The 27833-nt window shown below is 56.7% G+C and overlaps 1 protein-coding gene across 4 annotated transcripts in view; it reads left to right on the top strand.

Moving 5' to 3' along the window:
- The window catches only part of DPP6 (dipeptidyl peptidase like 6), a 977175-nt gene that overhangs the window by 943669 nt on the left and 5673 nt on the right, over positions 1 to 27833 (top strand). For all 4 annotated transcript variants that reach the window (XM_007165456.2, XM_057550287.1, XM_007165455.3 and 1 more), the window contains exons 18-22: positions 7337 to 7435; positions 12106 to 12175; positions 14676 to 14870; positions 23080 to 23134; positions 26897 to 27008. In XM_007165456.2, the coding sequence (XP_007165518.1) occupies positions 7337 to 7435; positions 12106 to 12175; positions 14676 to 14870; positions 23080 to 23134; positions 26897 to 27008 (531 nt within the window). The remainder of the gene's footprint in view (positions 1 to 7336; positions 7436 to 12105; positions 12176 to 14675; positions 14871 to 23079; positions 23135 to 26896; positions 27009 to 27833) is intronic.

Here is a 27833-nt window from a genome sequence, read left to right as displayed (position 1 = left end):
TCCCTGTTGGTCGTGTTGTTCTGCAAGGACTGTGCACGTTCGTCCTGCCTGGCCGTCGGAGCTCAGCTGAGCGTCCCCCCGGCTGCCCCCGTCGGGAAATAACCCGTGATCACCGCCCCTGTGTGCGTAGTAGATGCCAGACCCAAGGCCTGGATCTCACCTGCCACCCCACGTCCAAGGGCTACATCACCATGGTTACAGCCGGATGGTGCGTGACGGAGCGCGTTTACCACGTCCTCTTCCCCCCTCCCGCTCCTGACCCCGTGATGAAGACCTCACGGGCAGCCTAGGCTCTGCTCCCCAGAAGAGAAACCCAGGTTCAAGCTGCAAGAACACAGACAGCTAAGACTCTTTCTTCTGGAATTCTCACTGTTCAAGAGCAAATACTCTCAATAAGAGGAGAAAGTGAGAAGAAATTTTTAAAAAGAGAGAAAGAGGAAGGAAGGGAGGGAGGAAAGGAAAACAGCAAAGGGTCGCAAAGTTAATCCACGAGTGAGCTCAGGTTTTTTAAAAGATTTTTCAAATGTTTAGTTTCTTCAGTTCCCTCTGTCTGCCCATGAACGGCATGCCCATCAGGTGCCAGTCACAGGGGTGGGGACAGGGAGACTGTGTGACTTGCAGATGATGACTCGGGCAGGACCCCATGCCTCGGCCCCCGCCCCCCGCCGTTTCTTGTGCTCTGTGCCCGAAGCGGACACCACAGGAGAGGCCTGGGGCCGCCTGGAAAATAAGAATTGAAGGTTGCAGGTCCCAATAGCGTGTCAAACCCGGAGTCTAGCCTCCGGGCCTTGGCGGCGGGGAGTCGGCCGGGGATTTTTCTGTGTGTTTAACGTCTGATGTGTCTGATGTCGGCTCTGGAGCCTCGCTGGCCAACTCATCTCCAGCTGCGCCAGCGCAGAACAAAGTGCCCTCAGGTTTTGGTTTGTCTGTCGAACTGGATGGGCCCCTCTCGGGGGAGGGGCGGAGCCGGTGCCCCCAGACCCTGGGCCCGTCCGAGCCTTGGGGCTCCTCTGCTGGGCTCGGATGCACGTGCGTCACGTGCAGGACCACACGGCTCACTGAGCAGCCTTCGGGCCTCAGGTGCGTTTCACACGGGCTGTGCTCTTCGGGGCTGAAAAGGCCGTGGAAACGCTCCAGGAGCGTCACAGAGGCAAGCGGTGGGCACTCCGTCCCCGCGGCTGCCCCTGCCTGCAGGAGCTGTCCTGTGAGGTTCGGCTCCCAGAAGCCACGCCGTGTGCCTGTGCTGCCCGAGGCTGCGTCGTGAATGTCTTCTGGACACAGGACCTGGAGAAAGGCTGGAGGCCTCAGGAGTGGCGGTGACAGCGACATTGACCTCAGGCAGGTTACAGAGCTGGTTTGGGGCCAGCGCTGCTGCAGACACTCTGCGTGCTTTCACTCGTTCACCCCCCCGCAGCCCGTGAGGCAGGAGCTCTTACTACCCCCGTTATTCATGAAGACCACCCAGGGAGAGGAGCGCGCCTGAAGCGTTGCCAGCTGGAGAGCGCTGGGGTTGTGGCGAGCCCGGCGGCTGGGGCACAGCCCGTCCCTCCCCTCGGAGCGCCGAGCGGCGGGGCTGCTCAGGCCTAGCGGCTCCGTCCTGCGCCTGCCCTGAGCCGGGCCAAGGATCCTTTGCTCTGGGATGAACCCCGCTCAGCCGCGGTGTGCCGCCTCGGGGAGGATTCTGGGGTCGGCAGGACCGAGCCCTTGAACTGCACCCCGAATGCTTAATCCCCATCAGCACCACATCCACCACTTTAAACATAACCAAGCAACCACTTAATACCAAGGACCAGCCTGCCTGAGGCTTCCCGGACAGTACTGGGCGCGAGCCGCACGGCAAGTTACCTGAGATCACACAGCCACGGCCAGGCCGGACCTTGGTTCATGTGACCCTAAGCACGAGGTCCCAGACCCGGGCCCCAGGAGCCCAAGGCCTTTGCTTTGCTGTCACCTGAGTGACGTGCTCACAAGCGCAGCGTCCCTGATCACCGCTCCAGAGGCAGCCCCGGTTGAACCTGGCGCAGCGCTGAGTCCCTGATGGTGTTTGGGCCCGGCGAGCAGAGTACAGAGCTGCCTCACAAGTCGGAAGGGCGGGTCCCACCGGCCTGCGGATCAGAGGCAGGACATGGGGCCACCTGCCCGTAGCCCAGCGGCCCGCAGGCGATCGGGCTCTTGGGGAGGTGGCCTTTGGGCAACTGTGGAAAAGCCTGGACGTCCAGCTGTGTATGGCCCACGTGGTGTGACAGTGACAGGCAAACAGAAGCCGTGGGAACACAGCTCGGCAGGCGGCAGACGGACCCCCGAAGGTCCGGTCAGGGTCGGAAGGCGGCGATCATTCCCTGGGTTCCAGCCCTGCTCTGAAATTCGAAACTGCTTCAGAAGTCTTTGTCTTTCCTCCTCCTCTGCTCCCGACCCCAGAGCCACCCGGGGAATATTGGACTTCTTTCCCTTTAGAAAATCTTATCCGCAGACAGAGCCGGCGGGTGTCACAGATGTGACTGAATTATTTAGAAGCTGTTTCCTTCAGAACGTAATTATGGTCGGGGCCAGAGTACGCTCCTCAGGTGCTGGCGCAGGAAAACCGGCACAGTCGCCGCCCGCGTTAGCAGTTGCCGGCTTCAGTGTGAGTGTGAGGCGGATGTGAGCTCGGTGTGCGGACACAGTTCAGGCGCAGAGGCCTGCGAGCACCACGCACCTCCCTGCCCGGCGCAGCCCGCGGGACAGAGCGCTGCAGGCGGATTCGGCGCGGTCTGTGTCCCGGCGGCCCCCGCAGCGTCGTGACAGCTGCTCACGGACCCCAAGTTACCGGGCCGCCCGGCGCGCCTCCTTCACCAGAACTCCTAGACAGGGCCTCTCCCTCCCACTCCCTTCAGTCGGGTTTTTACACAGAAGCAAAACCAACTCGCACGGCCGGCTGGAATCACAGGGGTTCTTCTTTGAGATTGTCCCAGACACGGGCTGTTTGGTGTCTGTCCCCTTTCTCACTGCCTGGAGACCCCCCCCCACCATCTTCCTCCGAGGGCCCACCCAGGGGACGTCACCTGTGCTGTCAGGCACGTGGCAAGCAGGTAGGATGGGGGGATGCCAGGAAGTGCCAGCCAGCGTGTGCCCGTCTCAGTCAAGGCCTCCGCTGTGTCTGGAGAGTCCTCCGGGTCCGCAGCTCCCCCCGCCCCCCCCCCCCCCACACACACTGGCAGCCCTTCTGGAGGGACAGGTGACGGGTTTGCAGACGGCTCGCTCTAGGCCAGAACACGGCAGGTTTGGGGGCGAGCTGGTGTTCGGCTCACAGAGTGCGGAGTGAGCGAAGCACGCGGCACCCTCTGCCCCGCAGGGCACCTGCCTCGGCGTCCCCGGGACGCTGGAGGGCCGGCGGGCCACGGCTCGGTGCCCCTTCCTGAGTTGGGATGTAGCTGATGGGGTGGGAGCCACGCACGGCCCCCTCACCAAGCCCGCCCGCCTGCCGGCTCGGTGCCCACACCACAAAGGCACTCACATCGCCCTGCTTCCAGGTTGCTTAGAACCTGGCCGGAGAGAAAGAGAGACACGGCAAAAAGAACAATCACCACCCAAACTGTGTGGCTTAACAGCTGGCCGTTGGGACGTTGGTCTCCAGGCGAGATGGGGGTCTGGAGGGCGTCCGTGCCGGCCTCAGGCCGGGGTCCAGTCTGAGCCGGGCGGCCCCGGGTGGGCAGGCCGCGTCTGCAATGCTGCAGTCACCAAGCGGGGAGGACGGGGCCCTGATGCCGCCGGGCCAGGCGCACGAGAGGAAGCCGTCCGAAACACGCCGGGAAGCGCCCAGAAAATCCAGGCGGGCGGCCAGACCCGAGTGATCTGCGTGCGGTCCCCGCGCTCCCGCCCCCCTCAGAAATGTGAGAGAGGGGCGGCTCTGCTCTCCTCTAGCTCGGCTGCTTATTGGCTTCCATTTGATTCTGCTCATTCGTGTCCCCAAATCCAGCCAAGTGGCAGTTCCTCCAAGGACCAGAGCCAGCGGAGTCTCAGAACGGCCCCGGTCACCGCCGCTCGGTGTCTGCCGCTGGGGCACAGCCGGGGGGCAGCCCTCGTGAGCTGCCCTGGCTCCTGCAGGCTCTGATAATAGCTGATTCCACCAAATATGAGGGGGGCTCACATCTGACTGAGGAGTGGCCGTTTGCATGCTTCAGACTGCAGGTCCCCATGGCCCCGATGTCAAAAGAAGAACCCTTCGGGAACAGGCCGGTCTTTTCTTATTTCCTCTGCCGTGCTTCTGCCCTCTCTGAATGCAATTATGGGAACAAATAAAATGGCTTAACTCAGCTCCCCTGTGGGACAGCCAGCTCTCTGCTGATAAAACCAGTTGTGTGGGCAATCATTAAATGAGAAATTTAATATTTAACTAAATTTAATAGTCTGTTGCTTTGGTGCCTTTCTGTGAAGGGTGGCATTTCAGCACAGAGGGACTAGCTATTCACATGCCATCTGCGGAGGCTGTGTGCGGTTAGAACAACCGTGTGAGGTTAGAACGCCGTGGGCTCCCGCACGAAGCCGCAGCTCCCGGATCCAGGGACCGGGAATGCAGTGCTTCGGTGACAAGTCTGTGTTCTCGTTAACTCCACGCAAGCCTAGCTTGTAGGCTGCAAAGCAGCACGTCAAGCCTGAGCACGAAACTTCTCCTTCAGGCTCATCTGGTGTCAGAAATATCAAATCCCAATGCAGACACGCGGAGAGAAGGTTATAACAGGCCTTGAGAGGCTGCACCAGGTCTCCTTCGTTGTGAAGTTTGATCCTCCAGGTCGGCCCCCGCTGGGGCCTTGTCCATCCCCCAGAAGCAGAAGCTCGGTGCTGCTTCTCTGACAGCACAGGACTCAGCCTTGCTCTTGACCCTGAAGACATTCTTCCTGGGCTCCTGGTGACTCCCTCATCCTCACGAGTGTCCATTTCTCTGGTCTGACCCACATTCGCACACCCCGAGTCCCTCACCTGTCTCCACTGGGACTTATCTCGTAGGCAGGCAGAGAGGTCCAGGTCGCGGTCCAGAGGGCTGAGGATTCCAGAAGACCCTGTAAGGTCTGTGCTCCGGTTCCTACGCTAAGCTTGGATTTGGGTTGCCTCAGTGAATTCCCTCAATTCCCAGAATTAACTAAATAGTAACTTGGGTGTACCATTAGTCCTTCAAGCACTGTAAACTTTTCAATCAATTGAATAAAAATGTGCTTTGGTTTTGGGGTTTTTTTGCTTTGTGCGGGAAGCAGTGGTTAATTGTCAGGCCTCAATCGCTTCAGCTCTTACCGCTAAGAGGTCTGAGCGCCAGGAACCTCTGAGAGCCTTCGGGCTTTCTGAAACACCGAGGAGGACCTCTCAGTCCTTTCCATGCGGGAAAAGGAAGAAAGACTTGGGTCAAAACCCAAATTCGGCTACTGTGAAGATGCATCATTTCCGGGGTATGAATCAGATTTCCACAAACAGCTCTATGTGCTCATGTTCCTGGAAGCTAGTGTGTTCTGTCCCTGGGATGGGACTGAACACTGATGCCTTGGGCGGGATAGGGCCAGCCAAGCAGATGACCACATCTCTTAGAGTTGGTGTTAAGTGCACCTGGAGAGGGGTACCTGAGGTGAAGGGTCAGGGCTTCTCTTGGAGGAGGTGATGTTTGACTTGATGGAGGGGGAAGAGCCAGCAACATAGGACAGCAAGTGCAAAGGCCCTGAGGCAGCAAAGAACTTGAAGAATGCTATTCTTTTTTTTTTTTTTTTTTATTCTATTCTTTTTCATTATCTTGTGGAGCTCCCTTCTAATCTTCCTGCCCTATAAGTGTGGATAGAACATGGAGAATAGATAGTTAATATCTCTTAAACCAACTCCCCTCAACAGATTGTGTATGCCTGGAATGCTGTGTTAAAGGGCCGAGGGCATTTGGACTCAGGGAAACTAGTGCTCTCTCTGTTCTGTTAGGAGTGTGGGCAGGCAGTGGGGCATGCACACCATGCCAGGGTCGGGCATCCCCTCCCGAACTTGCATGTGTGACCACAAGGTCGAGGGTCCCTTCTGGCTTTCCACAAAGGACAGCATTTCTTGCGTGCTATATGGCAGGGGTCCCACTTCAGATTTTTTTTTAACTCTACCTGTTTGAGAATTAGTTTCACCATTTCTCCCCTCACCTTTTCACCAAAGCTGAATATCCAAATGCGTGCTCAGCAAACTTGAAAAACATCTTCTGTTTTGTTTATTTGCTTGTCACCAGCCCTGGGAACTTTCAGTTGCCTCTGCCCCCGTAGAAGTTTGCTGGTCCTGCTCAGAGGCCATCCTCATGGCTCCACAGATAAGACACTCATTGCTGGAGGTCCTGGTCGTGAGCAGTGACTCACCTGCCCAGCCTGTGTGGAGCGGACGCCCCGTGCAGGGCCCGCTGTCCTCAAAGGCAGTTATCGCGGAGGATGCTTGTGAGATTAGCTTATTCTTTAGAATGTTCACAAAGTTTCAGAATGACTTGTCGAGCCAAAGGTCGAGCCCCTTAAAGATAAAGCTTCCTGTCAAATGAACCACAAGTTGTCCCCAGGTAGGATTGAGGTGAGAGGGGAGAAAAGAAGTGGGGTGGGTTCTGTTATGTGTCAGATGGAGGAAGTCTGACACGTAACAGAAGGGCCACTTCCGCAGGGGATCAGTGAAGAGGGCTGATGGGGGTAGAGGGTCACAGCCAGGACCTTTTGAGCTGTTACAACCTAAGGGTCACGGAGCTGGTGTGTCTACGGTGCGGGTCAGGGTGGAGCCGCCTCTCAGACTCCAGGGGAGATGGGCCAGTCCCCCTGCACTGCGGCTCATGTGGCTTCACTGCCAGCTCGAGTGACCGTCCAGACCAAGGTCCCCAAAGCCAGACCCCCTGTGACTAAGGCAAGAAACCCAAGTCCAACCGCTTTTCCTGGAAAACGTAATAATGGTCACGCTCCAGCTTCTACTCTCCTTTCTATAGTGTTATCGAGGCCACTACATTTGTAAAACCGGTTGTCCTGACAGGCATGATGTTGGTCTCCCAAAACCAGCAGTCTTGAGACCAAGCACACCTAAAGCAACATGTGTGTGAGGGAGAGGGAGAAATGCCGTGGAGAGTGAGAATCACCGGGGGGCAGGGGCGCTGGACACAGTGGAAGAACCTGCCGTCTGCCTGGAACCCCTGCCCTGAGCTAGACTCTCCCCTCGTGCTGGGACCTGAGCACACGATCTAATGTGTGCAGCTCTGGTCCCAGCCGTGGAACCAGTGGCCCTCTCATCTGACGTAGGAGCTAGTGACAAGAGGCACGTGAAGACTCACAGCGTCAAGAAGAGGTTACTGAATCTGAGCGTGTCATTTTTTTCTCTCTTTCAGAAATTTTTGACCTAGAAACAAACGAACACGTACAGAAAGCCATAAACGACCGGCAGATGCCTAAAGTCGAATACAGGAAAATCGAGATTGATGATTACAGTGAGTGCTACGTTTTCTCCTTTAAACGGGAAAACCAGCATGTGCTCCGAAACAGCCTGACCATGATTGCCGGGTGGGGGGTTGCGGGGAGCACGGGCTGGAACTGCATCCTCACCAGCGAGGGGGACCGGGGCCGGGGGAAGTTCACGCTGAGCTGACTGCGCCCACAGCCAGGATGCTCACCTGGACACACGAAAAGACAGGCGCACGTGACTTCTGTCCTCGAGAGGCTGACAGTTTAGACAAGACCCCAGACAGAAACTCCCTCCTTGTTGGGGCGGAACAGGTCATGACACCATCCAGGAAACGTCTCCCCCTGGAAACTCCCTTTCTGTGCCATTGACGTTCTTACTGCTTCGTCATCTTACCTCTAAATGTTGCTCGTGGGCTGAGGGGCGTCCTGGAAGCTGGAGAAGCACAGCATGAGGGATTGGTGGTCGGTGCAGCCCGAGACCATCCAGCGCTCTGCCTTGGCCTGTGTCCTTCCTCTTGAACTGTCCGTTCAGTCATTCAGTAAGCTTTTACGAGCACTTGCTCTGCAGCAGGCACCCCTAGGCCCCGAGGACCCCAGAGCAGTGGCTGGAACGGGACTTGCGTCTCCTGGAGGGAAGCAGGGTTCTCCTGGCCTCCTCACCTCTGCAGACAGTCCCCCGTCAGCCCAGCCCGGAGCTTTGCCGCCACCGGGCGTCTGCCCTTGGGAACCTCAGATGCACAATGCCCCAAACTCATCTCACCGTCCTTCCCCCAGCACTGTGTCCCCCTCCACGCTCGCCTCCTTTTGAGGGTGACACCCTTCGGTTGTGTTGACTGGTTTCAGATAACTTAGGTTTCAAACCTTGAAGTCGTCCTTGAGTCATCCATCCAGGTACCACTGCCCATCGTCTCTGAGGCTGGTGAATAGACTTCATCTCCTGAGCTAACGTAGAAGGTCGCCAGGGATCAATGGAAGAGAGTGCGGAGATTGACTAGTGATGCCTGAACTGCAGGCCTCGGGTGGGGGGGCGGCGGGTGGTAGCCCGAGCCTGTGTCTGCCGCCCCAGCCCATGTCTGGAAGCTCCTTGTCTGCCCTTTCCCTTCAGTGGGACAGCGGCTTGTCACTAGGGCTGGTGGGCCCTGGAGTATCACTCAGCACCCCTTGTTAGATTGGACCCAGCCACCTGACAGACCGTGAGCCCCTAAGGGCAGGAACCAAGGCTCAGCTTGTGGAACAAAATCAAACCCACCCAGACAGAGCATCCCGTAAAGCTGCGTCCTTCAGAGCAGAAAGGAATGACCCAGGAGCTCGGGAGAGCGTGAGAATGGACTGGGGTCCTGTGAAGGTTCCCAGCAAGGTGGGACTTGAAGGGGTTCCTGGAGTCGCTTTCGGTTGGCGGAGAAGAGGGGAGAAGGAGGGAGAAGCGTCAGCGTGGTCGGTCATGGGTGGGTCGGGAGGCTGGTGGAATTCCAGCCACGGGGTTGTCCCAGGTGGCAGCCGACACGGGGGCCCTCACCCTCCAGCACCTTCATCCTGGTCCTATCGTTGGGCCACACGGAATCACACTATATCGGAACCTTTCTAAACATCGCTAGAGATACAGGTAGGGAGAGAGATTCACCTGCGACAGTCAGAAAAGTCGGAAAATAGGATGTGTTTCAACCCCTCTCCCCCGGGCCCACGGGTGCAGAGGCTTTCTCTTACAATGGCCCGTGTGCACTCACTCTGATGAGGGGCTGATGGACGAAACAAGAAGGAAGGGCCTGAGGCGGGAGAAGAGATAGACTTAGGAGAAGCATGAGTGGAGCCTGCAGTCATGCCCGGCGGGGACGTCGCTGCCCGCAGGCCAGGGCCATCCCCACCGCCTCTCCGGGTCTGGGTTTCTCTCAACGTCCCTGAGACGCACGCAGGTCCCACAGGATGCAGTCGGCTCTGGAACCGAGGGCAGTTCTGCGTGTCCAGGGGGCACAGCCCCAGGTGGCTGGGTTCAAGCCCGTCCAGTCCTGAGCCGGAGAGGAGCTGTCAGTCAGAAAGAGGGAGACAGAGGAACTGGGCCGCCCACAGATGCCCATCCTCAGGGCTTGGGTAAGCCACAGAACAGAAACGAGGGGCAGGAAGGACACAAGTCCAGGCAGAAAGTGGGCTCAGGAGACCTGCAGTAGTCGCGGCCCTAACACGATAAGGAAGAGCGGGGAGACCCGGGGAACCCAGCACAGGAGCCCGTGAGCTGTTTCACTGGGACAGAAACGGGCAACCCCGAGTCAGACAGGCCTGAAGCCAGCTACCCACAGGCAGGAAGCAGAACCTCTGCTGCCCTGGGGCATGTGCACTGGAGACGCGGCTCCTGACCTGTTCATCTCAAGTCCCCGCCTCTTCCCTGCCGAGCTGCTTTCTGTAAAGAGAGCGACTCTGACCATACGGGGTGTCTTGTACAGACAGCCCCATCGCTGAGACTTCATACTGCCAGGAAATGGGTCAGAGGAATGTCTGGGCTGCCCATGGGGATGGCATCAGTGACTGGTCCAAACTGCCATGCAGAACCTAGAGTCCAGTCACTCAGGACAGATCCAAGTTCATGAGAGCCCTCAAATTAACTGGATATTTATCTTCGTGCTTTCCTTTTATAAATAAGGAAGAACCAGAGGCAAGAAAACGAGATGACTTCAGATTGATAGTGGATGGAGGGATGCAGGGAAGGATGGATGCAGGGATGCAGGGAAGGATGGATGGACGGATGCAGGGAAGGATGGTTGGATGGATGGAGGGATGCAGGGGAGGATGGAGGGATGGAGGGATGATGGGAAGGATGGATGGAGGGAGGGATGCAGGGATGCAGGGAAGGATGGAGGGAGGGATGCAGGGAAGGATGGTTGGATGGATGGAGGGAGGGATGCAGGGAAGGATGGTTGGATGGATGGAGGGATGCAGGGGAGGATGGAGGGATGGAGGGATGCAGGGGAGGATGGATGGAAGGATAGGAGGGTGGATGAGTGAGCAAGCAACCTCCACAGGTCTGGCCCCACCCCCTCTACCCTCGTCTCTATCTGCAGACCTCAGGCAGGCCCCGTAACATGCAGGGCCCGAGCAAAATGAAAACATGGGGCTCATTATGACAGCAGAGCTTCCAGTACAGCCAGGGCTCTTGCACAGGCCTGCGTGACTGCACGGGTCACGCCCTGTAAGGCCAGTCAACCTCCACGGTCAGACCTCAGCTTGCTGCCCGCCCCCGTCCCCCATCAGCAGGTTTTCTCCCATCTGTCACTTCCTACCACAGCCTTGGAGGCCAGATTATATTCCTTCGCAGGATCCTTTCTCAGCTCTAGCCCAGGGCCCTCCTCCATCCACTCTGCACACAATGTTTCCCAAACCCCAGAGCACTAAGGGGTGCCTGCCATCCCTCGTCCAAAAATGCAGAAAAGGGTCTTTAGAAACAAATAGCCAACTCCCGGCCCCCCTTGCTCATGAGGTTTCCTTCCAGGGTGAGGTTTTACTTGCGGGTAAACGGGGACGTAGATGCGAGGAGAGCAGGAACAGCTGTGTGCAGGGCCTGCGTTTGCTCATCGCCCCTTGGGGTCCCAGGACATCTGAACGATGTCGCCTTCCGGACCTGTTTTTATTTTGTTATGCTTTGTTTTTCATTTAATGCTACTGGAGGCTAAGGCTTTCCTTAGAGAAGCATTCCAACTCCAGGAACACTCTCTGAATGTATTCAGCCACTTGTGGCCAAAGCCTGCCCATGGGCTTATCAGTGGCAGAAAGCAGCCCAGACCATGTTTTATGGATATTTCAGTGATAAAGTCCAGGGTCCCTGGGCCATTGATCTAATTTGCAAGCCATTAACATTCAGCCAGAATCAGTAATGAGACCCTGGTCAGAGCAGGCTGCTAAGCCAACCCCCAGCCTGGGGTGTATCTACAGTAATTGTACTGAAAAAGCCACTAATTCCAATTTAATTGCTCATCTGGGCTGTAGTTAACATCAATAAACAATTTCTAACTTGGGCAGGAAGGTTTGTTTGGGGAAGAACAGAGAAAGCAGTGAGGGAAACGGCCCCCTCCCTCCCAGACCGGATCCTGGTTGCCAAGGACCAGATCCAAAGGACCTTGGCTGCAGGACCCACGGCTGCACCAGCTCCCTCCCGCTGGCTCCGCGGGCAGCCAGACCTGCCCAGTTCCCGCCTGCAAACAGGGAGGCCCGCACAGCCCCTGGCTTTGCACGGAGGCTCCCCACAGCTCTAGCCTCTCCCTCAGGGCCGCTGCCCCCTGCCTCACCCCACCCCACCCTCAGTCTCCGCCTGTCCCCACTTAACTACTTGTTGGGGCAGTGCTGCCCGGCAGAGAGGTGCATGCTGCCCTGGGGGTTCCTTCCCCCCCCCCGCCCCCCCCAACCTGGAATTTTGCTGTCAGCAAGCGCTCACAGTGGTCCAGGCCATTCTGCTTTTCAACACTTTCCTGTTTGCAAGATTGCAGTTAAGCTTCAGATGGAGAAACTAAGCCTCAAAGAGGTTGGGTGCTTTCCCCAAGTCCAGAGTGAGCCGGAGTCCCCCTGTCTGTGGAGGACCGGCCTTAACCCTGCAGGCTGCCAGTCTCCCAGGCCCCCGGGAGCACACCCCAGGGCAGGCACACCCAGCCAGCGCCCATCCCGCCCCTCCCTTCCTGGCCCCTAACGTGCTGCCCTGTGTTCTGTTTCTGCCTAGACTTGCCCGTTCAGATCCTGAAGCCAGCGACCTTCACCGACACCGCCCACTACCCGTTGCTCCTGGTGGTGTAAGTATCCCAGGATGAAAACTTAAGAAGGTGGTAAGCGGGAGCCTGATATCCGTTGCAATCTAAACACTGGAAACAGTTTAGCATGTTCTTCCTGTAACAACCGCTGCCCCCAGACATCAAAGGGAAGTGGGGCCCTAGTCGATTTCGGGGGATTTGCGACAGTGAGTGCAGGACTTGAGTCACATTCTGGGGGTCGTGCTTCGGTGGCCGGTCAGCGGCCCCAGGGACAGCAGGAAAGCTGACGGGGAGCCCAACCTCACCGTGCAGGGCGGACGCACCCGAGGTCACCCCAGGCCCTGGGGCCCCCAGAAACGGAGGCGGGCCTGGCAGGGTCTTGCTGGGGCCAGCGGCTCCTCCAGTGCCACCAGGCGGCCTTGAACACCAGCCATTCACCCACAGGATGATTTCAGATCTGCCTTGTGCTAATTAGCAAGCCTCTGGTTCAGATGTCGAGAATGACTTAAGAGCTTTCTAAGCACCTCTGCCGGTGTTGGGTCCTGATTAGGGCTCCCGCTCGCTCGGGTGCGTGAATGGCCATGGGACAGAGGAGACACTGAGCCTCGGAGCCTCTGGGGACGCAGCCCCGTATTCATGTGAAAGGGTCCAGGGGAGAGCAGAGGCCTGCACTGGGGCTCTTGAGGGACCACAGTGAAATCACCCACCCAGAGCCTGACTAACCCTGTGCTTCTTGCCTGGCGCCCGGCCTGGGGCCCAGCCCTCAGGGACGACGGCTGCATTGTGAGGACGCCTGGCCGCAACCCACTGTGCTGCTGCAGCTTGTCACAAACCCGCTGTCCTCACTGTCTGGACTTTGCCAGCGACCATGCACACACGCACACACACACATTCACACCCACATACACACACATACACACCACACGAATATACAAAACAACAGCACACACACATACACACAGGCACAACACACACACACTCTCACACTCACACATATATACACACATACATATACACACACACATATACACACACACATACACTCACACATATACACACACATACACTCACACATATACACACATACACACACACATACACATACACACTCACACTCATATACACACTCACACATATACACACACATACACTCTCACACTAACACACACACTCTCACACTCACACATATATACACACACCACACGAATGTACAAAACAGCACACACACTCTCACATATATATACACACACACACATATACACACATACACACCACACGAATGTACAAAACACAAAAGCACACACACATATATACACACGTGCACAACACACATACACACACTACACAAATATACACATCACACACACACATGCTCACATACACACACGCACAAACCACATACCACATACACCAGTATACACAGCACATACACGACACACCAGTATACACAGCACATACACACACACACACACACCAGTATACACAGCACATACACACACCACACACCAGTATACACAGCACATACACACACACACGACACACCAGTATACACAGCACATACACATACCACACCCACATATATACACACACACACGACACACCAGTATACACAGCAGATACACACAACACACCAGTGTACACAGCACAGACACACACACCACACACCAGTACACACATACACACACCCCTTGCCTGCACTCCTGTCCCGGCAGAAGGCCGGGATGACAGTGGAGTAGTAGCTGTGGCCTTGGAGGGGCGGCCAGCCTCAGAATGGGCGGTGCGTCTGTGGCCGGTTCTGAGCGCCCTGGGCCTGGTGCTGGCCGTCCCTCCTGCTCACAGAAGGAAAGTCACTTAGATGCTTCCCCACCCCCGTTAGTGCTAGCAAACGCTCCACAGCCGTGTCCCCATCTGCAAGGCCCGTCGGCAGCTCTGGCCGATTCCCGGGTGACAACACGCGCCGTGGGTGACTTGAGCTCACACGGTCGTGTCCCCAGGCGGGAAACAGGGAAGCCACGAGAACAAGGGAACCCACACCCCACCCAGCTAAGTGCTTGGGCGACACTCTGCGGGGGGCGGTGCACAGGCTGCCCCGCGGAGAGCAGACGGAAAGGCCGCGCAGGTCAGCCGCAGGCTCTGCTCCGGGGCGAACCCGAAAGGAGGGGTTCCTTCAAACCAGGTGCTGCCGGAAGGAGCAACACGTGATGGGGACCAAGGCGGCAGCCTGGGAAACTGAACTCAGGAAGGGCAGGCCGAGTCAGGCCGTGTGGGGAGGCAAACCAAGGGGGGACGTGGAAGGACTTTTCCAAGTTCCTGTCCCCGAGAACATGCCCCTCGGTGGCCTTGTGCTCGGGGTGGCCCTGGGAGCTCAGGTTCCCCATCGCCCTCCGGGTGTGCAGAGGTGTGGAGCCGGGCGTGGGGCCGGGGTCGCGGGCGCCCTCCGGGGAGGGCACAGCCAGCCCCTAGGGGAGCATCATGGGACCTGATGTCGGCTGGACCAGCCGCTGCTGCAAGCCACGTGCCAAGGCCTGGCCTGTCTTTCCAGGGATGGCGCCCCGGGGAGCCAGAGCGTGGCCGAGAAGTTTGAGGTGAGCTGGGAGACGGTGATGGTGAGCAGTCACGGGGCCGTGGTGGTCAAGTGCGACGGCCGCGGCAGCGGCTTCCAAGGGACCAAGCTGCTGCACGAGGTGAAGCGGAGGCTGGGCTCGCTGGAGGAGAAGGACCAGATGGAGGCTGTGAGGTGAGGACCCCGGAGGCGCCGCTGGAGCGGGGGGAGGTGGGGAGCGGGGCGGCCACAGCTCCTACCTGGGCTGCGCCGTGGTCCTCTCCAGACGCGTGTTTCTTGTCAACACACATTTCACCTGCGATTTGCTCGTACTTACAAAGTCTTCGGGCAGTTCCGCACTGAATTCCTGCTAGTAATCTTCTCCCAAAGACTTGTATCCTCGCTATCACATAGCTCGGTGGCCTGTCCGTTCCGCTGATGGAAACCGGGTGCAGAGACCGTGACGTGGGCGTGCTGTGGTTGTGGACCTTGGCCGCTGATCACGGGGGGAGAGCCGGGCTGGGGGCGCGAGAGAGCGAGGACTGAGTGGGGCTGGGGCCACACGGCGGGTCACCGCGTTCCCGAGGAAGGACCCCCTGCGCTTCCAGGCGGCACGTCAGAACCCCCGCTCAGCCCCGCTGACGGGCACGTTTCGTCCCTTGGTTTCTTCACATCCCTGTCACCGAGGCAGCAGGACTGATAGAGTGTCACCGAGACAGAAAGGGGCTTAGTGCAGGGGACCGATGCTCAAAGTTATCGATTGAATTTTATTGTTGCCCCGGAAGAAGAGACATCAAGAACCTGTGCCCGACTAACTGGCCTGCAGGTGCATCTGTAGAAATAGAGTTTTCACAGTTTGACGGCACAGCGGACAGTAGGGCCAAACGTGACTTCACCCGGGAGATGCAGCCAGACCCACAGACTCCGGCGCTCGGAGGGACAAGAAGGGCATGTCGCACGATTGTCATCCTCATTGTGAATCGGGGTGCGCGATGGTGGACGCTGGGCATCTGGAAAGGGCGGCATACGGCGCCCAGATGAGTAAGTGTTGACTGAAGGGCTGTAAGAAAGCTGGACACTGCATCCCATCTGTCATCATGACTGTATGCTCTGCAGGTTTAAAAGATTTCACTTTACTGACTTTTCAGAACATTTTCTCTCTTGTTTTTAAAAAGATTGATGGCACGTGGTGTGTACTCAGTAAATAATTTCTAAGTGGATGAAACCATGAGTGCATGAACGAATGGCCCACTCTGCTCAAGGGAGTCGTGAGCTGGTGAAGAGAGGCGACCCGATCAGACCGGCATGTGCTACAGGCAGAGAACAGGGCTGGGAGAGATGGCTGAGGACCCAAGAGTCTGGGAAGGCGCGCCCGTCAGGATGCTTTTGCCTGGAAGTTAACAACAGCACAGACACACGCGCACACACACACACAATGTTAAATGTGCTTTAAAAACACGACACTGTATTGGCGCTGGAAGTCCAGGGGGACGTCAGGCCTCAGCTTGGTTGCTCAGGGACCCGACGGTGCCCCTGAAGGCCCGGCTCTCTCGTCTCTCCGCCCAGCCAAGCACAGGGCCTTGTGCTGAGCCTCTTCTCCTCACGCTCACAGGACGGCTGCCAGAGCACTGCCAGCAGGTTGAGCCACTTCCAGAAACGTCCAGGAAGGGAGGGAGGAGCCTCCCCAGGGGCACCCAACACACTCTCCTTCTGTCTCCCTGCCAACTCCAGAACCCAGAAGCATCACCCAGGGGCAGTGGGGGCAACCCCCCGAGACCCGGTGGGAGGAAGGAAGGGCGGTGACAGCACAGCCGGGGAAGGAGAGGCAGCAGCGGCACGTGGGCCACAGGGAGCCCTCTGGAGAAGCACGTGGGCCCAGGTCAGGCTCGGGAGGGGCATGGGACAAGGATGACCGCAGAGCCCCCTCCCTCGGAGCCCCCCTCTTTTCGTCCTTCCCCACCTGCCGCCCTGCTCTGACTCCTCCCAGGAAGCCCGGAGTCCTCGCGGGCCCCCCGAGGCCCTGGGGTAGGACGCGGCGTCCTTCAGACATCCTGCCAGCCTGGCTGGTGTGGCCGCCCCACTCTGAGCAGGGGACGAGAGGGCACAGGCTGTTTCACACTCACGGTGTTTCTAAAAATAAGGGATTGATCGGCCATCTGTTCAGAAACAGGGCAGAACCTGTTCCAGAACAACGGTAAATAATGTCAGCTCTTAAGCCACTGAGGCTTCCAGGAACAGGAACACAAACCTTCGCAGGCCTTACAGCCGTCAGCAGCCACACAGAGCTTCTCTGGAAGCTGATGCCCAAGTGTCTCAAGCCATGGAAAACTCTATGATATCTAGGATCTGGGTCTGTATTTTCATTAGAAAGAACTGCCCCAGTCTGTTCAGTTTAAGAGACCTTGAGACCAGCCCCCCACCGTAGCTCCCCAAAGCTCCCCACCCCCGGGCAGTTGTCCCAACGTCCTCCATCACCTGGAGGAAGTCCTGGAGCCCAGGGGGTCTCCCCCGACCACAGCTGCCAAGCATGTCCCTCCCAGGCCGAGGGCATGCGAACGGGTGGTCTGGGAGCGGAGGAGCACAGCCCTGCCTGGAGGGGCTTCTAGGGGGAGGTGGCTTTCTGCCAAGACCTCACCTCAAAGGGTGGTGGGGATTTGCCCACGGCAGTGCGAGTGCGCATTCCACACAGACGAGATGCTGTGAGCAACAGTCCCGGTAACACAAAGGCGCATGAGGTCCAGGGCCCCCAGTAAGCCCAGTGTGGGCCGTGCTGGGGCCAGGGGACGCCTGGAGACGTGGGGTGGGCTGAGACTTTCCCACACCATCTTCCAGAGCTGCCGCCTGCCCTCCCAGTAGCAGAGGTCTCTCAGGGGAGTTTAGCAAGGGGGTGACAAGGCCACCTTTATCTTTCAGAACCGTGATGCTGGTAGCGTTGTAGCAGGTTTTATGGGTCAGAGTCCTGGAAGGAAACATTCAAATGGGGTGATTTAAGGAGAGAGAAATAACGTGTATGTCTTCAAAGGCATGGGCGGGGTTAGGAAGATCCAGGGGATCGATGGGGGGGTACGCTGGGGCTGAGGCCAGGCAGGGGCAGCACCATGCCGTGGAGGAAGCATTTCTGCAGCAGGGTCAGCGAGATCTGTAAGTGAATAGATACGGAGATGGACGTGGAGCTGGGCGGTGAGTTCTGTGTCCCTCACAGCGCTCTGCTGCCCCCCGCAGAGGGCAGGACAAATGTGCTGACCACGTTCCTCCCGCTGGCCCCTCCTTGTTGCCCCACCAAGTCTCTGGCTGTGAGGCTCCCTGACTCTGAAGGTGCTGAGAGCAGCTGTGTGGTCCGCGACACCTGCATCAGCGTGGGCCCCCAGGAAGCAGTGCCAACACACACTTAGACGTGCAGAAGGTGTGTTTGTGCAGGATGCGGGGCCCAGAGCGCAGCAGGGGCTCTGACACGGGAAAGGACGGGGCACAGAGAGCGGGCTTCCCATGGCAGCTGGGCTTTGAGCGTCTCTGCCAAGCTGAGGCAGGCCTCGGAGGACCCCATGCCGGTCACTGGCGGGGACAGCTTGAGGCGGTGGGGACCCGTGGAAGGTTGGAAGGTGCGAGCACTGCTCGCAGGGTGTCAGCCCACGTCCCCCAGACGCGCTCTGGAGGCTGGAGCCTCCCCCGTCCTCCCTCGGGGCCTCTGCGAAGCCTGGCGTGCGGCAGAGCTCAGCGGCTGCTCCACCCAGAGGGACGCCGGGGTCTCGCCGCGCCGCGGAGCGTCCCAGTGGTGGAACCTCCCACGCCTGCATCGGGCTCCTCCGCCTCGGGGCTCCACTGCTCACCCGGAAACAGCCGTCACGCAGGAACTGCCCGGCTGATGAGTGGAAATACAGCAACACGATAATAACAATATTTGATATTGGAAAAAACTATTTTCCTTGGGAGACTCCTGAGTACTTTACAAATGAGGATCATTACCAAGGCCTGTGGTTTTTAGATCAGGAAGTGAATCGCCAGGTAATTAAATGAAGGGGTTGCCGGAGACCAGAGGCTGCCTGCGAATGTGGAAGTAGAGCTGAGAATAAAAATCTGATATATTTTATGAATTGGCATGGCGCCTGAGACCCCGGCCCCATGCCCTTTGAGGTTCATGTGGCTCACTCCATGCTCCGTGGTCTCCGCAGACTGCTACATGATCCCAGCAATTGTGGTCTGGACCTCAGGCCGTGGGGCAGAATCCTCATGGGGCCAGGTTGACCATTTCACCAGACATTCCCAGACGCACGTCTGTGTATCAGGGATTTGGGTCATGAGAAGAGGATTCAGAAACTTGAAGAAACGTATTCAATGGTTCCACATGTGTAGGCATGCCTGCCGTGCTTTGAAGGTCAACCTAGGCTGTGTGTGAGTGTGTGTGTGTGTGTGTGTGTGTGTGTGTGCATGCACCTGCACACACCTCTAACTCCTAAGCCTGGAGACGTGACTTGAAGTCTGCCAGGCTATCCTATGATACCTGCACAATGTTTTTGAAAAGCAAAAGTATTAAAGTGTTGTGTTAGTTTCCTAGGGCTGGAACGCCAAAGTCAAGGTGTGGTCAGTGCTGCACTCTCTCTGACACCTGCAGGGGAGGACCCTGCCTCGCCTTTTCCAGCCCCCGGTGGTTGCGGGCAATCCTTGGCTTGTAGACGCGCCCCTCCAATCCTGCATCTTCGAGTGGCCGTGTCCTCCCTGGGTCTCTGTGTCTCTTCTCCTCTTACAAGGGCACGAGTCACTCTAGTGTGACCTCATCTTAACTTACTAATTACATCTGCAGTGGACCCTGTTGACAAATACGGTCCCATACCGAGGTTTGAGGGATTAGAAATTCAACATATTTTGCAGAATTCAACCCATAACAAAGGCCTAAATGATCCACACAAATTCCCTTGCCCTTCACCCAACCCCTCACCAGCCCTGCTTCCCGGAGACAACCACCCTCAGCCGCATCATCCCCTTCATCAAGCGTCCATCTCCGCTCTTCTGAGCGCAGGTGTCATCACGTCGCGATTTCTCATCACAGGACTTCCTGTTGTCGCAGGTGAGGATTTAGCTGCTCTGTACCAGCATCGTCCCAGAACTGTTAACACCAACTGCCTGGTTAGATCCACAGTCTGAGGCGCAGGCTCACTACGTAAACGGTGCTGACCTCAGACCCCGGGGGTCTCTTCGTGCCCTGCTCTCCTTTACATCACTTAATTTTTCCTGAAGTGTTGCTTTGTCTTTCATCTGGGTAACTTTCTATGTATTGGTACCTGCTCACAACACTCCCAGTTGTTCCTGCGTGCCGCTCGGGCTCCTGTTCATATTCTTCCCAGATGCTCACACGCACTGGTAATCTGTCAGCACCAGCGTTCTTTTCTTGCGCTGGAGTCCCCTTCCTTCTGGTCCACATGGACCACGTGTCTATAGGGTCACTTTTGAGGCCCTTTTCACAACTCTCCTGTGTTGGCTCCTTTGCACACACCCTGGGTCATGGGCCAAAGAGCAACAGATATATGTCTCCCTTTTTATTTACTTTTTCCTTCATATATCTAGAAAGCATCTCAAAATGTCTTTATTCTATTCCCACATTTGAAATTATTGTTTATCTAGATATAAAATCTACAAAGAAAATAATTTCTATCTAGAAGGCCCTGGAATCGTCCACCACGTGTTGCTGGTGAGAAAAACGATGTCATTCTATCTGCTGATCCTTGTAGATGGCCTGCTTCTTTCTCCTTTTCAGAAGAAGGACGTCTTTAATCCTGGTACCCTGAAATTTCAGCCATTGATGTGGGACTTTTCAATCTGGGGAATAATTGTTCTTCAGTCTTGGAAAGTTTTTACTATAATGTGTTGATAATTTCTCTTTTCTCTGTTGTTTCTTTCTGAAACTTTTATTGTACTATTTTGGTGCTTCCGGCTTATTTTCATCATACCTTTTCTCTCCTATATTCCAGCCTTTCTGTTGAATGTTTATTTTCAGACATGACACTTCAGATTCCCTAGCCTTCTCTCTTCATCCAAGAGCATACTATTCTTGTCTGATTGGTTCAGTATTTTTTGTCTTTCTAGATATATTAGGACGATTTTCTTCTGTTCACTGAATTATCTCTGTTCCCTCTGGATTCCTGAATTTTTCTGGGGTTTTTTTGTTGTTGTTGTTGTTTGGGTTTTGGTTTGGACTCTCTCATCTGGAAGATTCTTTGCATTTCTGATGAAACCTGGCTGCCTCTTCATTCATAAGAGAGGTACTAACCGGGGTGCCAGTTCTGTGTGCAGATGGTGAGCTGTTGGCAGGTGGGCTTTACCGCGGGTGGTGGAGGGCATCCAGCTCTTCATTGGAGAGACCCACACCCCTTGATACGGTGTGTATCCTCTGCAGGGGCGGTCAGCTTCTCCAGCCTGGGCATCCCATTCCCGAGTACCTGCATCTGGGAGAGGCCGAGGGAGGCCCGTGTAGGATGCAGACTCGCAGTTGGCTTGCTTGTTGCAATCCTGCACCTCACCCCGCCCTGAGCCTGGTGTCCCAGCGTCTGGAGCCTGTTCTCTTTCTCCCCAGAAAGTTTCAGTGACATGTCTGAAGGTCCCACAGCCCCTTAGTAGCTGAGCAGGAATTGAACACAAGATAGCCTGACTCTGAGAGTGGAAGCTTCTGACAATAAGGCCTGTGAATTAGCCTTTGTCCCTAAGACTTGGCACTGAGGCTTACAGATGACACACACTCAAGGGATGGATGGGAAAGAGGGGTGGGGGGACGAGGACGAGGAGGAGGGGAAGGTAGTAGGGCCAGTTTTCTTGTTCTCACTAGTATTCTGAAATGGAATCAAACAGATCAATCCACAGAATGAACATGCATGAATCATCAATTTTCCACAAATACTCTGGGGAAACTCATTATATTAAAATAAACAGGAATACACAGTTGGCCCTCGTTATCCTTGGGGACCAGTTCCAGGACCCACGTGGGTACCACAGTCCTCGGATGCCCAAGGCCCTTCTGTAAAACGGTGGAGCATATGCACATAACCATCACACATCCTCCTGGGTTCTTAAGATACACACATCTCTCAGTCCCTTATAATGCCCCCTACGTGTAAATGCTATGTAGACAGTTGTAAGTACAATGTAAATGCTGTGTAAATAGTTACCAAGGTGCGGCAAATTCAAGTTTTGCTTTTTGGAATTTTCTGGATTTTTTTTTCAATATTTTCAGTACGCAGTTGGTTGGATCTGTGGGTGTGGAACCTGTGGATACGGAGGGCCAACTGTAATAAAAGTACAAAAGTCACCTGAATTTGTATCATCGTGAGAAGTCAGGACAATTGCTGCTCCGCGCTGGACCCGCCCTCTCGCCCCTCCCACCCCCAGGAACGGGGTCTGTTTGCTTCCAACATCATAATAGAAGCGCTGCTCCAACCATGAAGGGCAGGCCGGGTCCCAGGACGTGGGCGTCCTTGGAGAGTTGGCTGGAGAAGGATAGGGCACTCTCAGGGCCAAGGACCCGGAGGTTTATTACAGTCCCCCAGGCTGAGAAGGGCGGTCAGAGGGGATGGGGTAGCTCCAGACAGCAGACGCAAGAAAGTAATCACCGGGCAATACCCAGACTGGGGTGACAGGAAGCTGGGGGAAGGAGGCTTCGTGGTGGTGACAGATGGAGAGAGGCAGCAGGAAGACTCAGAAAGAAGCCAGTTACTGGCCAGCAGGTGGCAGGACTCCTGCTGCCGAGTGAGGGTCCAGAACCCAGAAAGATTCCAGCCACTTTGGGGGGGAAACAAGGGACCACGAGGAGAGCAGTGAGGTGCGGGCAGGGACAAGGCAGGACCGGGCAGCGCCAGCCTGGGCGCCGAGCTGGTGGCATCCAAGGCAGAGCTCTGGCAGGAGGCTCAAGGCACGAGTGATTCTGCCACCAAACAGGTACAAGACAGGGACCCCTCCCAGGAGTTGGGGACAGAGGACTCTGCAGGTGAAGGGGACCCAGTGCCCTGACTCGAAGCCGACTAGCACCCGGAGAGCCTTTTCTCCCTGCTGATCCCGGAGGACCCTCCCAGAGCCTGGTGGCTGGGAGTCATGTGGTCCAAGTGAGGGAGACGGGGACCCAGGCAGGCCTGCGAGTCTCCAGAACAGCCTCTGCTGCTTCGCGTTCCCGGTTCTCAACCAGCAAGCTTTACACGCCTGGCCGCCCCACAGTGATGGCAGGGGCGCTTTGAGCTTTGCGTGTGGGCATACAGCGCACTAAAAAAGTAAAAGCAATGACCAATGATATTAGAATTCCAATATTTCCTTTGATTAAACTAGGGGTTTTCATCCTTGAAATGGTTGGAAAACACGGCTCTAGACCCCAAGGTTGCACGACTCAGCCGTGGCGTGCACTAACTCCCCCGTCTCCTTGACCTTGCAGGTTGATGCTGAAGGAGCAGTACATTGACAAGACGCGCGTGGCCGTGTTTGGGAAGGTGAGGTTGCTGGCCCCTGTTTGCACACCCCCTGCTCAGGCCCTGACCTGCACCACCCCCAGGCCTGACCCTGATTCACTGGGAACATCTCTGCTCTGGCCGCCTGCGAGCCTTTTTTTTTTTAGCATCTTTATTGGAGTATAATTGCTTTACAATGTTGTGTTAGTTTCTGCTGTATAACAAAGTGAATCAGCTATATGTATACGTATATCCCCATATCTCTTCCCTCTTGCGTCTCCCTCCCACCCTCTCTATCCCACTCCTCTAGGTGGTCACAGAGCACCAAGCTGATCTCCCTGTGCTATGCGGCTGCTTCCCACTAGCTATCTATTTTACATTTAGGAGTGTATATAAGTCCATGCCACTCTCTCACTTCGTCCCAGCTTACCCTGCCCCCTCCCCATGTCCTCAGGTCCGTTCTGTACGGCTGCATCTTTATTCCTGTCCTGCCCCTAGGTTCTTCAGAACCCTTTTTTTTTTAGATTCCATATATATGTGTTAGCATACGGCATTTGTTCTTCTCTCTCTGACTTACCTCACTCTGCACGGCAGACTCCAGGTCCACCCGCCTCCCTGCAAACAACTCAAGATGTTCAGTGACTCCAGCACAGGGAGCCCTCATCTGAGCAGCTCATGTATCAATGTTTTTTTCACACTGTCTGGAAGGAAAGGGAAAAAGAAGCCAGATCCTTGTGGGAGCGCTCTGTGAGGCTGCTGATTACTCTTCAGGCGAGCCTGCCGTGGTTCTCGGGGTGGTGCCCCAGGAGAGAAGGGGAGGCAGGAGTCTTTATTTCTGTAGGTCTCTCTGTGCAGCAGTCGCGTTGATTTAGCAGGTTCACTTACGTGGTAGGGAGGGGGTGGGGAGGTTCGTGCCCTGAACTGTCAAACCAGAGACGCTTCCAGGGGTGGCCCACGTCCGAGGGCTGTAGCCGGGTGTGGTGGGGCCGTGGCTGGGAGTTGGGTCCCTGGAGGACCACCTCCTATCGCCCTGGCCCCCTCCCCCGTTGCTAGGTGGCCTGGACCCGCGGGCTCTTGATCTCAAGGCAGGAGCACAGAGAGATAGACACAGACCCGTCTTCCCTCTGAGAGAACAGGCCCTGCAGAGGGGCCTCGCAGTGACGCCATGGCAGGTGGAGGTTTGAACAGGTAACCGGAGAGATAGATACCTGTTATGTCATCACCTCTGAGCCCAGGGTTTCGAGGGAGCTGTGTGCATCTGAGACAAGGCATCGGCCTGTGGAGGTCCCAGCACACGTGCTGTGTATCCCACACCCGCACGGGAGGTGCAGCAAGCAAAGGGAGGGCCCAGGGGACGGATCAGAGCCTAGATGCTGAGTCCTAGGGCTCATTCTGTGCTGGCGGAGGCCACTCCCGGCCTGCGAGGCTCAGAGCCAGTTGGATCACTTACAGCGTAACTTGGGGCGTCAGCTCTTACCTCCCGTCCCCATGGGAAAGTTACTGCCCCACAGACTGACCACGGCTCAGGGCAGGGCGCCCGGGCCCAGGGTCGGCCTCTGTCCAGTCTCGGCTGTTCCCCAAACATGCCCTCTGCTCCTGGGAGCTTGGCCTCCCTCCTCTGGCTGCTTGCCACGTGGGCACCTGAACGTGGCCCCAGCGCCTGGACCTTTCAAAGGTCCCTGTGGACACAGACGCAGGAGTCAGGGAGTGGCGAAGAGGCTTTCTGGACAAGTGGGAGGTTCAGCTGCCGGGGCGTCGTGTGCTGTGTGGACAGGGGCCCACACGCCCTTCAGAACGCAGCCTGCAGCCCCATCCCAGAGACAGGCCGAGGCTGTGTGTGGTACTCTTTGCTGGTCGCTGCCCTTATCCACTCTGCCTGATGGGTCCCCGCCTCTTTGAATGGCGCCTTAGATACAGGGTCATGGACTCTGTGATTGCATCCCCTCCGAGGCAGTAAGCCATCGATTCCTTTAGCTGACAGGCATTCGGCAGTTTCAGGTTCACAGCACGCTTGAGAGAATTCCCCCTGCCCCCCCCCCAGCATGCACGGGCTCCCCCACTATTAAACCCCACCATTCGGCACCTTCATTACGGTTGACAAACCTGCACTGACACCTCATCACCACCCAGAACCCAGAGTTTACATCGGGGATCCCTCTTGAGGTTGTACCTTCTGTGGGTTTGGACAGATGTGTGATGGCATGTCTCCATCATTACGGGGTCGCACAGAGCAGTCTCTGCCCTGAAGATCCTCTGAGCTCCACCTCTTCACCGCTCTCTCCCCTCCCCCAGCAGCCACTCCTCTTTCTACCGTCTCCACGGCTGTGCCTTTTCCGGAGTGTCACAGCGACAGAATCACCCAGTGTGGCGCCTTTCCCAGATGGCTTCTCACGGAGCATTTAAGGTTCCTCCAGATCTTCCCACAGCGTCGTAGCTCATCTCTTTTCAGCACCAGATAGTCCACTGCCTGGATGCACCACAGCTCATCCACTCGCCTGCTGAAGGGCATCTTGGTTGCTTCCTAGTTTCGACAGTTACGAACAAAGCTGCTGTGGTCATCCATGTGCAGGTTTTTGTGTGCATATAAGTTTTCAGCTTCTTAGAGTAAATACCAAGGCGTGCAGTCACGGGATCATATGGTGAGGGGATGTTTAGTTTTGTAGGAAACCACCAAACTGTCTCCATAGAGTTTGTACCATGTTGCATTCCCACCAGCAACGGATGAGAGTTCCTGTTGCTCTACATCCTCACCAGCATTTGATGTTGTCAGTCAACATATTTTAAAAAACAAACTGCAGAATGACTGGTAAGGCTTGGAGATTCCATTGACCATGAATATTATTTGCCAGAAACCAAAAAGACTCTTATTGTCATTAAGATATTCCTGTTCTACTGAAGGAGCACTATTATAATATAACAAACTTAAATACATTGATCAAAAACAGTTAATTCTACAGTGAGTTTGGCATGGCATGGACATGACAGTCTCCATCAGGTATGTGGGTTCTACACACGCCACCCTCTCACCTCAGCACACACGCACTCACACACACCCACACCTTTGACAGTCCCCGTGCCACACCCTGGTTCTCTGGGCCTTTGCTCCTCTCCCCGCCCACCTTTGCTCAGCAAGACATCACATCTGCGCCCCCTTCCCTTTGGGTCTTGCAGGAAACAGGCGCATCTGGACCAGCCAGCACCCACGGCAGATATGGTGTAATGCTTTACTCTCTCTGGAAGGCTCACATTGAAATTGGGGTCTTTCATGTCAGCCCCAAATAAGGGCAGTACAGGAAAGGAAGGACTGACCCACGTACACGACACGTGCGGACATCTGTCCCGAGCAGACCCCTGAGCTGAGCATCATGGCGACCGGTGCTGGAGCCCTTTGAGATTGGCTCCTCGTGGGCCCGCCCTCAGAATCACAGAAAACGGGCTGGCTCTGCCTGTAGGCAAGGGAGAGGCAGCAGGGAACGCTGCGTCAGACGCTTGACAGGCGTCCCACGCTACACGCCGCACTCTGGTCCCCAGTCACCCTCCACAGTCCCTGCCACGTTTCATTCTCGTGTCACTCGAACACGAGGCCCAGGAGGGGGATACTTGCCTCACGTTATATTGAGCTGGAAAGGCGTTTGCTTTCATCTTCTTACCTCCCTTATAATTTTTCAGTGTTAAATTTTTTTAAAAAAACAAACTACATGACAGTGGTTGCTTGAGCCACTGACCTCATTGTCTGAGGCTGTTCTCATGGGTGAGTTACTGACTTTGCTCCTGCCCCTCTCTCTGTCTTCCGCTCGTTCCCAGGATTACGGTGGGTACCTGAGCGCTTACATCCTGCCAGCGAAGGGCGAGAATCAAGGCCCGGTTTTCACGTGCGGCTCTGCGCTCTCCCCGATAACAGACTTCAAGCTCTACGGTAGGGGCCCCGAACGGGCGCTGGTCCCACCCAGCCCCCGCCCCCAGGCCTCCCTCCCTCGGCTCCCAGTCCGATAACCCGCCGGGTGGCGAGGCCCGCGGTGGAACCTCACAGACAGGGCCTGGGGGAGCGGGGAGAGGGGTGCACGCCACTTGCTCGGAAAGTGGTCATCCCACCGCCGCCCCTCGGTCGCGTTCCCGACACACGAGCCCAGGAGCCAGAACGCGCCCAGCGCCTCTGCTCGTGCGTGCAGTGATGGGGGTGGCGTGAGCGGAAGGGAAGGGGACTCCGGGCCGCCCCCGCCCCTCCTCTCTGACCCCGAGTGCTGCGGGGGCCCTGCGCTGGGTCTCTGTCCGGCGCGGGGTGTCTGCGGGCGGTTGAAGGGCTGGGGGAGCTGCTGCCCAGGGGCCTGGGTGGCTCTGGCCCGCCCTCCGCCCGCCGCCTCCCCGGCACCTGCCAGCTGCTTTCTGCGGCCGGACTCCCGGTGTGGCGGGCAGACCCCGCCTGCAGCTGCACGGACGTGGCTCTGTGGGCACTGCTGGGGGTCCTCCCTCCGGTCAGCCAGCTTCTTTTCTCTGAACGTGAGGGCTTTTTGACGTCACCCTGCTTTTGAATGTCGGCGAGGCCCTCTCTGTGGGCGCTGGGAGCTGGCATTCGGGTCAGGGCGGCAGGGAGTCTCGGCCGCCGGCCCCAACTGCCGGCACTGAGCCAGGCTGACGGGGAATCCGGGGGCTCCTGGTCGCTGGTGTGCGGAGCCCTGCTGGAGGCCTGAGGTCCCTTCGGGGCAGAGGAACCAGCATCGCTCCGTGGCCGCACCCTCCCGCG

The sequence above is a fragment of the Balaenoptera acutorostrata genome, chromosome 7, assembly GCF_949987535.1.
Source record: "Balaenoptera acutorostrata chromosome 7, mBalAcu1.1, whole genome shotgun sequence".
In the NCBI taxonomy this organism is placed as follows: Eukaryota; Metazoa; Chordata; class Mammalia; order Artiodactyla; family Balaenopteridae; genus Balaenoptera; species Balaenoptera acutorostrata.
The sequence above is the reverse complement of the archived record's forward strand: the minus strand, read 5'-3'. Positions and strand labels throughout refer to the sequence as shown.